The sequence below is a fragment of the Callospermophilus lateralis genome, chromosome 7 (assembly GCF_048772815.1).
Source record: "Callospermophilus lateralis isolate mCalLat2 chromosome 7, mCalLat2.hap1, whole genome shotgun sequence".
Lineage (NCBI taxonomy): Eukaryota > Metazoa > Chordata > Mammalia > Rodentia > Sciuridae > Callospermophilus > Callospermophilus lateralis.
Window position 1 is genome coordinate 81,227,798 of NC_135311.1, and position 13,537 is coordinate 81,241,334.

The 13,537-nt window shown below is 35.7% G+C and overlaps 1 protein-coding gene across 6 annotated transcripts in view; it reads left to right on the forward strand.

The window, feature by feature from the left end:
* Zzz3 (zinc finger ZZ-type containing 3) overlaps positions 1-13,139 on the forward strand; it is a 100,950-nt gene extending 87,811 nt beyond the window's left edge. For all 6 annotated transcript variants that reach the window (XM_076863707.2, XM_076863711.2, XM_076863712.2 and 3 more), the window contains 4 exons: positions 1,009-1,161; positions 4,991-5,125; positions 7,347-7,447; positions 7,738-13,139. In XM_076863707.2, the coding sequence (XP_076719822.1) occupies positions 1,009-1,161; positions 4,991-5,125; positions 7,347-7,447; positions 7,738-7,882 (534 nt within the window). In that variant the 3' untranslated portion in view covers positions 7,883-13,139. The remainder of the gene's footprint in view (positions 1-1,008; positions 1,162-4,990; positions 5,126-7,346; positions 7,448-7,737) is intronic.
* The last annotated feature ends 398 nt before the right edge of the window (positions 13,140-13,537 follow it).

Below are 13,537 nucleotides of genomic sequence, written 5' to 3' on the forward strand. Positions count from 1 at the left end.
AAACAGTTTGGACCCTGCCCCAAATATAGCATTTACCCTTATTAGATGTGAAGAGTTTATTCTATAACTTTAGATAACCAGTGTTCTCCCTGACAGCTCTAATTTTCATGAATAATTTCTAAGCTAACTTTACAGGTGTGATGTGTTTTGCACCTTAAACTTTTACAGTTATCTGGATGATGATAACCAGAGGAATACTGGAGAAACCTAAATGTGTCCATTTGTTTGGGTGTATTGTGTTGTAAGTTAACATACATTTAACTATGACTAGCACAACTGTGATCACAAAAATTTCTTACAGTGGTCAGAGTTGAAATTTTAAAATGGGGGAAATGATTGTTCTCCATGTAGCTTAGGTTATTCGTTCAGATTGTTCTTTGTATTTGTGCAATTGATCATGAAAGGCAGTCCTCACAGTGGGGGAGAGTGAGTTTCTTGATACTGCACAGGCCTAGTTTGTAACCCTGGTTCTAACACTGTGTAGCTGCAACACACTGAACAAGAAACTTAACCTCCCTCTATATCAGTTGGTGGTAATAGTAAGTGCTTTATAGGAATGTTGTGAAGATTAAATTATATTGGCATAAAGTAAGCAGTGTAAGGTAATTATTTTCATACATTCATCTAGTGATAGAAACTTTCCTTCTACTAGATAGTCACCCTTCAGTTTAAATCCCCAGTACTCCCCCCTGCCCCCCCTACACAAAGATTGTAAGAGGAGTTCAGTGCAGTCAACATTTGAATGCAAAAATGATTAATGCTGAGGATACAAATATAAGCTAAGTACTGAACATGTGGTCAATTATTCCATTGTTGGGGATTTTACCTACATTTCTGGTATAATTTTTTTTTTTTCTTTCTTTTTTGTAAAGACTAGTGGTGCTTTAAAAATCTAGATAATATAAAAGGGTGTTTGAAAGGACAGAAGTGAAATCCTTCTGATGTTGCTGGAAGTAATACTTATAGTTTTGATTCTTATCTCATCTAAAAATTTGTTTTCTCATCTAGTCTTCAACAAGCAGACGACAACACCCCCTTAATAAACATCTCTTTAAACCTTCCACTTTCATGACTTCACACGAACCACCAGTGTATATGGATGAAGATGATGACCGATCCTGTTTCCATAGCCACATGAACACTGCTATTGAAGAAGCATCAGTAAGTTATCTGTTCAATTATAATACAGATCAGAGTGCACTATGAAAGTATCAGGATTTTCCAATTATTTCTACTCTTCAGAGAATATTGATTTCTTCTAACTAACAAGTCATATTTAAAGCGATTTTTTTTTTAAAGAGTGTATTTTAAATCTTTTTTACAAGAAAATTTCAAACATATACATAAGAAAAGAGAACAGTATGAACAGTATAATAAACCCACATGCTCCTATCACTCAACTTAAATAGTTACAACTTTTGGCAATCTGCTTTTCATCTCTCCCTACCCCAACTCCAGCCTGAATTATTTTGGAACAAGTTCAAAATAAAAGATAATAGGGCTGGGGATGTAGCTCAGTGATCACATGCCCCTGAGTTCAATCTCTGGTATCAAAAAAAAAAAAAAAAGAAAGAAAGAAAGAAAAGAAAAGGAAAAAGTGGTTCTCTGTATAATGAAATTAGTGAGTGTTCCCATTTCCCCTGTCATCTCAGAATATTTATCTGAACTTAGATCTAAATAAAGACAGTAAATTGCAGAAAGTTTAGTTTCTTAATAAGTCTTTTTTCTTTTGTCCTTGTACATTATTTTTGTTGGAGAACTGGATAGTTTGCCCTGTGTTGATTTTATTGATTGCATCTCTTTTGTGTCATTTAGCCTATTCCTCTGTTCCTTGAATTTTCTGTAAATCTGATAGGAGGTCTTGAGAATTGATCTTTTATTTATGGAAAATTCTATAAAGTAAACCCTACTATCAACTGTTATTTGGTACACTGAGGTACATATAGAAATGGCAGGATACCTATCAGATTTGGCCTTTATTTTCTTGTGTTCAAATTTATCCTCTTCTATGCTCCAAAGATGACTAATAAAATTTACTTAAAAATTTGTGTTTTTCTGAATTATTGGACTTAATATATGATTGTTATCTCTTGTGACTTGTTGCCTATCCAGGTTGGATTCTGAGTTCTTATGATAAGACTAGTAGCATTTGATAGCTTCCTTATAATCTGTTTCAACAAGGAACATTTAAGCTCATCATGTATATATGCTGCCTCCGACATGCAGATAGTCTTGCTTTCTTCTATTAGAAAATGGCATTTAGAGACTATATCCTGACTTGAGGAATATTAACTTGCTTCTAGGTTAATTATTGTTTTTATGTCAATTTAGTGGACAGAGCTGGGAAATATGTTACATTTTTGTTTAAGGATGAAAAACATAATCATAAGGAATTTTTTTTGCGGGGGGGTACTGGGGATCAAACCCAGGGGCTCTTAATCACTAAGCCACATCCCCATATCCCCAGCCCCCAGCCCCCATTTTTTAAAATTTTATTTAGAGACAGTGTCTTGCTAAGTTGCTGGGGCTGGCCTCAAACTTGTGATTCTCCCGCCTCAGCCTCCTGAGTTTCTGATATTATAGACATGCTCCATAGTGCCTGGCTGTTAGTTCGTATTTTTTATTAAAATTCAGCTTAGACTGTTGTGCTTTTGCTTACTCTCACTGATTCTAGTTCTCATCTTCATGGATTTGACTGACTGTTCTAGGTACCTCAGATAAATGGAGGCACATAGATGACCTTCTATAGCTGTGGATTCAGCTAACGTCAAACTGAAAATATTTGTGAGGGAAAAATTATGTCTATATTTATCATATAGAGACTCATTTCTCTTATCATTCCCTAAAACAATATAGTATGCAACTACTTACCTAGCATTTACATTATATTAGTATTATAAGTAATCTAGAGATTTTGTATAAATAGGAGGATATGCATAGGTTAGATACAAATACTACACCTTTTTTTTTTTTTTTTTTAATAGAAGGGACTTGAGCATCTTTAGATTTTGGTTGGTCCTGAAACCAAGTCTCTGTGGATACTGAGGGGCACTTATTCAGAATTTGCCCTCTTGTGAATGACATATCTTACGTAATATAATATCCTCAAAATTCATCCATTTTGCAGCAGGTACCACAATTTCTTTCCCCTTTTCTTTGTACTGGGGATTGAACCCAGGGTCTTACACATGCTAGGCAAATGCTCTAGCATTGAACTACACTCACAGGCCTCTTTCTTTTTTAAGACTAAATAATAATTCATTTTATGTGCATACATAACACAGTTTATCCATTCATTTGATGGATACTTGGGTTGCTTCCATCTTTTGGCTGTTGTGAATAATGTTGGTATGAGCATGGGTGTACAAATATCAGTTTGAGTTCTTGCTTTCAATTTTTTAAGATGTGTATCCATAAATGGTATTGCTAGATCATATGGCAATTCTGTTAATGTTTGAGGAACCACCATACTGTTTTCTAGGCAGCTGCAACACACATTTTACATTCTTGCCAACTCTTTGTTATTTTCTTTCCTTTTATAGTGGCTATTCAACTGAGTATGAGATGATTTAACTTTTCTTAATCTTAGACTAGATGGCCAAATCTAATATCCTTAGATTTAAAATGCAAATTTAAAAACTTTAGTTTTTGTACTCTTCATTTGTTTTAAACATCTGAATTTAATATATTTTATTATAAAATTTCTTAATTATTATTTGGGTCACATCATACTTGTTAGTATATACTATTACCAAGATTATCTTTCTGAGTGGTGAAATAGATAATACCTATTATTTAACAACTTTAGTTGATAAGAATTTGAAATGGATGAGAGAGACAAATAAGGTAGTGAAGTGTGAAACTAAATGATCTTTTATCCAGGTGAGGACTTTGGACTTTATGATGTCCATAGTTAGGAAACTACTGGGAGATTTAAAGTAATGATGGGGGAAGGGGAGGGGAGGGAATGGATACTAGAGGACTGATTTGAGAGAAATTTTAGATAGTATTAGGTAGTGACAGAGTTTGTTGGATTAGATAGGAGGGAGTAAAAAAATAAGAATAACTCTTAGATTTCTGTCTTGAGCTGCTAAAGTTGTCAGAAACTCTGGGTTTAAATCATCCAACTCTACAACTAATTAATTGTATGACTCTGGACATGTGTTACAGCTTTTATAAGTGTCAGTGTCCTTGATGGGAAAATAAACATGGTAGTTAATAATAACCTAACAGGTGGAATGAAAGGGATAGGAGTTAGGTTGTCCAGGATTGGAAATCAATGGACCTTGGGGGTCACTGAATTGGAAATGCATTTAAGCAGTTGGTGACCATGGACTCAGCTATTAGGGATCAAAGGAAAGGAATGGGTGGCAGAGTGTGAATACACTGGAAGAATAGGAAACCAGGATAATGATTAGAAATTCTAGTAAAGTTTAAAAGGGCGGGGGCAGCCTATTTGGGAGGAGAGTTTGAGAAAAGTAGAAAGTAACACTGTAGGTAAGACATCTAAATTTAATATTTTGGAGGCAAAACATTTCTAGTTGACAGCAAGGTCTAAGGATTCTCAAAATGGGAGACTTAGAAAGGGTGAAGATGAATGTCATTGTAGTAGAACTTAAGGATAGAGGCTAGAAGTAGAGGATTGGTTATTTGTAAGTTGAAGTTGCTCAGGATAATGAGTAGTGTTCTCAGTAGTAGATCATAAGAAGCCATGAATATGTAGAGATGGGATTAGGTTTGTGGTAGTGTATGACATGGGTAGAATCATATCATGTTCCCCTTCTTCCTACATTATGAAGTAGTCAGCATCAGTATTGCATTAAAAAGCCCTCTACAAAATATTGTTAACAGCAGCACTAATCTACAATGAGGTATCTTAAAAGTGAAAAAATCTTATCAATAGAAAATTTATATCTGTATTTCTTACACTTGTTCATTTTAATTATCAAACTAACATTTTTGTTTTCTATTTTGTTCTGTTTTTTAATAGGATGAAGAAAGTATTCCTATCATGTATAGGAATTTACCTGAATATAAAGAATTGTTACAGTTTAAAAAGTTAAAGAAGCAGAAACTTCAACAAATGCAAGCTGAAAGTGGTTTTGTGCAACATGTGGGCTTCAAGGTAAATTCTTACTATTGATAAGAGATACTTAAAGTGGTTTCTGGAGTGGTAAAAATCTAAAACCTCTAAGCATTCATGGAAAATTTCGGCTTATTAGTTCAGTTTATCTCTCGTATTCTTTTATAGAAGTGGTGCACCTCAGTTCATGATGTCAAGAGGCTTATGATTCAGTGTAGAGAAGAAAACATACAGTTGTCTATAAGTTGAGGTAGAATATGAGAAGTTTCTGTCTGCTGCTGTTCATGGATCAGAATCCCAGAATCCCCTGCCCTCCCTTCACTTCAGGTTGAATTACCTCAGCTTTTTTTTTTTGGAGAGGCTAATTGAAATACATTCACTCATTCCACGGTATTTGGAAATGCCCATTATGTTCCAGGCACTTTGCTAAGTGCTAGAGATTCAGGAATAAACAAGGGGGACTCAGTTGCTGCCCTTATGCTGTTTTCATTCTCATAAAGAATTTAAAGATGCTAAACAAATGAAATAATTGAACACAACTAAGAATGCATACTAGAGAGTAGTCAGAGGCTTTGGGGAAGTTTAACTCCCCAACCTCTTAGGATGGAGTTTAAACCATCCTAAGAGGTTGGGGAGTTACTGAAAGATTTTTAAGTAGAGAGTAATGTGCGAAAAATAATTTAAATGACTTAACTCTTAGCTTTGATAATTTTAGGAATACAGTGGGCTTTGAGAAATAGTCACTGACTGTTTTTAAATTTTGTAAGACAATAATCTATGTATGTGTCTTATTCATGTAATTAAAAATATAAGTGAGGGGGAGGGAAAGATCATCCTGGTCATATTTTATGGAGAATGAATTAGAAAAAGGCAAGACTGGAGGCAAGGAGATAGCTTAAAGATTCCTTTAGTAATTTAGATAAAAGAATAACCTGTGGAAAGAGGGAGAGATTGACAGGTATGAGAAAACTTTCAGCATTATAATTGACTGTATTTGGTAAAATTAGAGGAAGTAATGAAACCATAAACTTGATGTTGGTATTTCTGTTGGCAGTATACTTAAAGTCTTGGTATACACTGTGACTGACCACCTAAGTTGAAAACAAAATTATACTTCTGACTCTGGAGTAACCATCAGCTATACTATATTAAATGATTTTCCCTCTTGATCTCCTTTAGAGGTTTTCCTAACTGGCAGCTCTTGCCTTTTTGAGAGGAAACTTGCTACTTGTCATTATTTTGTTCTAGGACCCAGCCACTACTTGTTGGCCAGGCTGTTAGCCACCATAGTTGGCCTGATGATCAAAGAATCTTAAAACATAATTGACTTGGCTTTTCAAAATTCCACAGAAAGTACTGAGGGCTATCACAGTGCCACCACATTGAGAAAGAGCTGAATCTGCCTCTTAGTCATGATGAGCATTGGTTATCAGGTTCTTTTGGGCTTCCATAAGATAAAGAGTTCAGAGAACATTTTGTAGTTGCCTGAGTTATGGTAGTTATGGTATTACTGTTAAAACAGTCCTGATAGTTTTTGGATAATTTTAACTATGGAATGAAGTCAGTGTTTACAATCATCACACACCGGTCTGAGGTACCTTTAAAATAATGGTTACTAAGAAAACAATGGCTGAGTTATAAGGAATAACGTTGAAAGTTATTCCTTATAATGCTCTTCTCACTCACCTGTGGGTTGTTTTTTTTTTTTTTTTTTTTTTTTTGGCTGGGTTGGGAGTACTTGAGATTTAAACCAGGGGGCCTCTACCACTGAGCCATACCCCCATCCCTTTTTGTATTTTATTTTTAGAGAAAGGCTGGCTTTGAACTTTTGAACCTCTGGAGTAGCTGGAGGCATGTGCTAGTATACCTGGCACCCACCTGTATCTTGCTCTCAAGTGGATAGACCCTTTACCTAGTTTGCATCCACTAGCAACCCCCACCCCCAGTACTGGGGATTGAACCCAGGGGCATTCTACCAGTGAGCTACATTCCCAGCCCTTTTTAAATTTTTTATTTTTGAGACAGGATCTCATTAAGTTTCTGAGGCTGGCCTTGACTTTGGCAATCTTCCTGCTTCATACTTCCAAGTAGCTGAGATTACAGGCATGCACCATGTACCCAGCTGCTTACCTCTACTACATTAGGCAACTTTCTAGTGGGTAGGGGATGAAGAGAAGGCATCTATGTGCATTGTTTTCCCAGCAGAAAATGAAAGAGGTAAAGCAATATAGCTTAATACTTTTTCCCACTGAATCTATTATAGTGTGATAACTGTGGCATAGAACCTATCCAGGGTGTTCGATGGCATTGCCAGGATTGTCCTCCAGAAATGTCTTTGGACTTCTGTGACTCTTGTTCAGATTGGTAAGTGTTTTCTTCATTTTTTACTTTAAATTGTGGCAAGTAAAGGTCTTCTCAGCCAGTAAATTTGATCTCCAAACTTCTTTAAAACAGTAACCATACTTTTGTTGAATTTTGTTCTAAGCAATTAAAACATTTTAATCATACCATCTCAAATAGCTTTCTATTAAACATTTTAATAGCTTAATGGATTTAAGTAGGTAGAACTGAAAAAGTTTTGTAGTATGTAGACAAAATGCATCCAGTGCCATGTAATGATGAGTTTGTGTTTTTTTTTTTTTTTTTCTTTTCAGCCTACATGAAACAGATATTCACAAGGAAGATCACCAATTAGAACCTATTTATAGGTCAGAGACATTCTTAGACAGAGACTACTGTGTGTCCCAGGGCACCAGTTATAATTACCTTGATCCAAACTACTTTCCAGCAAACAGATGACATGGAAGAGAACATCATTTACTAGTCCTCTTCAACACATAGCAATGGTATCATTGTTAATTATGTGCACAGTTTGGAAAGATTCTCTGCTTTCCCTAAAATGACACTCACAGCATGGGAGCTTCCTGAGTGTTCTCGTCAAGTATAGCTCTGCACTGTTGTGGCTCTAGATCACGTTCAGCAGTTGAACATTCCTGGTGAGCGAAGGGTTTCCCTGGTGAATTTTTCACCACTAAAAGCCTTTTAGGTGGCGATCTTAAATGGGTGAGATGGAAATGAGAGCACACATTAAAGCAAGAGTAAATTCCAAAGGTTTCAAAGAACTTGGTCATAAATATGATAATGAGAAGACAAAGTATTTATATTAAAACAGTTAAGTAGTTTTCAGTTTTGTGAAAATAGTTTTCAGCACAGAAACTGACTTCTTTAGACAAAGTTTTAACCAATGATGGTGTTTGCTTCTAGGATCTATGCTCTAAAAGAACTCACTGTCCCAGTGGTGGCCATTGATGGCCTTTAGTAAATCAGAGCTGCTTCCCCATATTGATATATAATTTCTTTTAACCACAATGAATTGTCCTTATTACCAACAGTGAAGCACTACAGGAGGCAATTGTGGGATTGCTTCCTTAACCAGCTCATGGTGTGTGAATGTTATGAAATTGTCACTCAGATATATTTTTTAAATGTAATGTTATATAAGATGATCATGTGATGTGTACAAACTATGGTGAAAAGTGCCAGTGGTAGTAACTGTGTAAAGTCTCTAATTCACAACATTAATTCCTTTAAAATACACAGCCTTCTGCCTCTGTATTTGGAGTTGTCTGTACAACTCATCAAAGAAAACTGCCTAATATAAAAATCATATATATGGTAATAATTTCCCTCTTTTGTAGTCTGCACAAGATCCATAAAAGATTGTATTTTTATTACTATTTAAACAAGTGATTAAATTTAGTCTGCACAGTGAGCAAGAGTTCACATGCATTCTTTTATACTGCTGGATTTTGTTGTGCATCATTTAAAACATTTTGTATGTTTCTTCTTATCTGTGTATACAGTATGTTCTTGAATAATGTTCATTTGTCAGGAGAACTGTGAGAAATAAACTATGTGGATACTGTCTGTTTATATTATAGAATGCTTGTTGTGATTTCCTTTTGGTTAGATTTGGATTTTTTACCAATGTTAAAACCAGAAAACTGTTTTTTTTTTTTTCTGTCCTTTATAAAGAGTAAAGAATATATTAGGGAAAATTTTGAAAGTCAACTTGACATCTATAAAAGATGGTAGTCTTTTCAATTAGTATGTGCTAAAACAGTTAAAGTGTTTGCAAAAAGGAAAGAGAGACTGTGGTTAAAGAAAAAGGCAGTTACAAATGCCTAGATGTGAAAAGTTGAGATATTTTATTCTAGATGCTTCCCGCCATCCCGATGCTGGGGATTGAACCCAAGGCCCTCATGCATGCTGTGCAAGTGCTCTACCACTAAGCCACATCCCCAGCTCTACTCTTAATTGTTTTTGATGAAAATAAGTCCCGTGGATTTAAACAGGTGGTTTCCTGGAAAGTATTGTTAACTGGGAAAAGATAGTATAAATATTCCAAGATGGATTAAGTATATTATTCCAGATCTAATTTTTAGAGTTGCTTGGTTTTTTGTATTTTTAAATCTAAGGAATGTTATTTATTAGCTCTCTTCAATACATAGCAGGGTATTAAAAATCTACCCTAAGTTTTTTTAAATTAAGTAATGGAATTTTAAATATAGAAATATGAGAATTTTAAAGTAATATATTAATTAAGGATCACTAGTGATGTTGATACAGTATATCATAATCAGAAAGAAAAATTGATGAACTTCTCACCCTGAAATTATTAGTGAGTGGAAGAGGGGAATTGTTAGCATTCTAGACATATTTATATTAAATGTTATGTGCATATGCCAGAAGATCTGCCTTCAACCTGTAGTTAGGCAAGACAGTAGCACTTGTTGGGAAATTCTGTAACTTCTGTGTTTGTATAGAAATAGTACCAGTTAGTTTTGGAAAACCATTCAGATCTATTCAAAATTCCGTGAAGAATGAACTATTCTTTGGAAGAGGGCAATGAGTGGTATAATTGTTATATAAATAGAATAGACAAAATAACTTAGTTGAATGCATTTTCAAGGGCAAAGAAGACTTTTTGATGTTAAAGAGGATTATTTTCTGCCTGAACAGAAGGTGTGTTTATTTTGAATTCTTCAGCTCAAAGCAATTAGTCCTCCTGGCTTTAAGAGGTTCTAAAGGATAGTAGTAGCAAAGATTATGTTTTGTTGTTGAGGGTTGCAGGAATAGGCAGGGCTGTCATTTGCACGTAGACTTCCATCTGTCTACACAGAAATATTGGCTATTAAAAAACAAGTAGATTGGAGATCTACTTATTAAAATATTGGTTATTAAGTAGTTCTCAGTAGGTCAGATCTGTTTCCTGGTATATATTATGCTCAAATTAATTACTAATGACTGAAGAAACTTTTAATGATGCCTAAAATCACTGCTATAAGGTTTAGGCAGAAAAGGTTTCCTTTGGTGTGACAAACACTGACATAGCACTTACTATGTGCCAAGCAAGCATATACTAATTTAATTCTCTGCAGTCCAGTGAGACAGGTTCATTTAGTATCCTGTCTAGCCAGAGAGCCATTAAATAACTTGCCCAAGGTCATATAATTAATGAAGTGGTGATGCTTGACTTTAACCTAGACAGATCAGTCCAGAGTCAGTGTCTGCCTCACTGTCCTGAGTAAGAATATTCCTGTTGTGTCAGGTATCCCTGAAGTAATAGGAGTGGAGCTGTGTGGGGCTGGTTTGTGTGGTTGCTGAAATATAAACCTGAGCATATGTCTGGGTTTGTAGCACAGGAGAGAAGCCTATGCATGGATGGGGGGAAAGCACTAAAAGATTTTGCTCTTGTGAATTAGGAAAACACATATGCATGTTGGGTGCTTCTCACTTACTTAGTAGTATACTTTGACCATATTTCTTCCTTTCCTCTTTTGTTTAAATTAAATCACAGAACATAACAATTTACTGAGGTGTGAGGAACATTTTTTAAAAATAGGGAAAATAGTATCACATGTTAATTGTTATGTGGAATTTATTTTTCAGTTATAAGAAGTGTGGATGTTCTATAGAAACTGTTTCTTACTGTGGGTGATAGGTTGGAAGTCCCTTATTCTAGGTGCACTGGATGAAACTGGGAGTCTCCAGATTATAAGTAGCTTTTTTTTTTTTTCCATAAGATTATGGAGGCATTGTTCTTTTCAGGCCATAAAGTATTTGTTTGAAATTTTTTACCTTGATGAAAATGTACTGCTGTTCATATGATCCCAGAAATAAAACCTTTTTTTTTCTTAGTTTATATAGCAGATTAGTGGATTTTTGGAAGTTGTGTCATATTTAGCTTCATGAGAGCAGAGACCATCCATGTCTTTTTGTGTGTGTAGGGCCTGACTTTTAAAGATTCTCCATAAATATTTGTTGGTTGTATGACCAAAGTTTTGGTGAGCTACATTTTTTTTTTTTTCTCTAGGAAGTTAGGAAACAGCCCCAATACCTGCGTGTGCCTGATTCCTACAGGGCTTGTATCAGGAGAGCCCTTCACAGGACCTGAGAGGACAGGGGAGTTGCCTCCTCCCTTATCTGGAGGATATGGCTCTACCCTGAATGGCTAAGAAGGTTTTAGTCCAATATGCTATCTCAGTTAGGTCACCTCTCTAGATTCTCAGTCTGTAATGTTTTGTGAGAATAGTGGAAAGACACTAGAGTGGAACTTCTGGGTCTTAGTCCAGTTGTGGAAGTGAAGCACTCTGTTGACAGCCATGTTTCATTGAGCTCTAGGAACCAGTAACTTGTTTGATCCCCACAACTCCTCTCTGAGGTTGGTCACTATCATGATCTCCACTGTACGGATGAGCAAACTGGAGGTACAGAGAATGTTAAGTATGTTAGCCCTTTAGTCCTGTGTGGGGCTGGGGATACAAAGCCCTGCCCTTATGAAGCTTCTAGACTAATGTAGAAGAAAAGCAATAAACAAAGTTTTAAAAAGTACTTAAAGCAGAGATACATGCTGTGAAGAAAAATATGGCTTGAAAAAAAATAATAAGGGAGGATGTGGAACATTGCCAGTTTATATAAAATAATCAAGGAAAAGCCTCCATGACAAGAGTATATTAGAATGTCAGAGACCTGAATGGAGTGAGGAATTTTGCTGTGGGGATGATCTGTAGGAAGAGGCAGAAGGACAGCAAGGGAGGGCTCTGAGCCAGGAAGGAGCTTGGTGTGCCCAGCAGCATTGTGATGGCCAGTGAAGCTTGAGCCAAATGAGCAGGAGGAAAGTAGTAGCTGATAGGGTCAGAGAGGATGCAAGGTCAGTTCAGGTGTGGGCTTGAGTATAGCTCATCATAAAGGAGTTTGGATTGTGTTTGGATGTGTCCACATACACATATGGCCTTTTGCTAGGCAGAGGTCCTATCCTGTTTAAAATCCTATGACTTTAAGGTAATGATGACTTTTCAAGCCATTCAAATAAGTAAAATGTGTTTTAGTAGTAGACCAGGTACTTTTCAGGGGTAGAGCCATTTACCTCTGCTGATTTTTCAAGATGGCTGCCGACTATAGCCATAAAAGCCATTGGCTGGGCCTGTCTGCTTCTTTGCTGTCTCATTTCCCTTACCCACACTGTCAAAGCTCTAGTGGGCACAGACTGTGTTTGCCAATCTATAGTATGTTTTGGAAGAATGTTAATCCCTACAAAGAGTCATTTTATGTTTTCTGGCACAACTGATAACTTTCATTCTGTAATTTTTTCTCCTTCACTCAAATACTCTTTAGGCTTCCCTATAGAAGTGTGACAACTTGGGGCGGTAATAAAGTATTTGACAACTGTGTGAGTTGTGGGAACATGCTGCACCCTTTCTGTTAATAGAAGTGTAATTGTAACCAAAGAAATTTAATTTCTTCTCTAGCAAACACTGACATTTCTGTTTAAGAACGAATGTTAGAGAAAAAAGAAATATGAAAATTACCATGTATCACGAATACATTAAGTATTCTCTTTGTAATAGCTCAAATCTGGTCTGTGGCCAAAATTAAAACCATATAAACGGATCATAAATCTCAGCTATTACTGTGTTTGCTTCTAATTCTGTTTGGAATAAAGCTTCAAATGCTTTCCAGAATGATGTGAGTTAAATAAATAGAGAAAGAGTTATCCTGTCTTCCATTTATTTTATTTGTATATATCCATTTCAAGAAAAAAAATGACTTTAAAAATACAATTTTGTCGAAATGGATCCTTATTTGCACAACCATTGAAGAAAAAAAATCATGCAAACTGAAACTCTGGTCTTTTGTAGTGACTGAGTGGAAGATGCAGTTATTTCAATAGAATATAGAAGCTCTGATTTGACAACTGCGCACAAAAGAGAACCTGAACTTCACTGATTTGATGCAAGGTTTGCAAACCCCAGGAAAGGGCCCACATGAAACAAATACAACATTGGAATCTGTAAGACACCTGCTTATTAACATGCTCCTCCCACCCATGTCAGTTTTTGTTATTTTTACTATATTTTTTACTTGTCTGCAAGTGGATGATAACTTGGAATC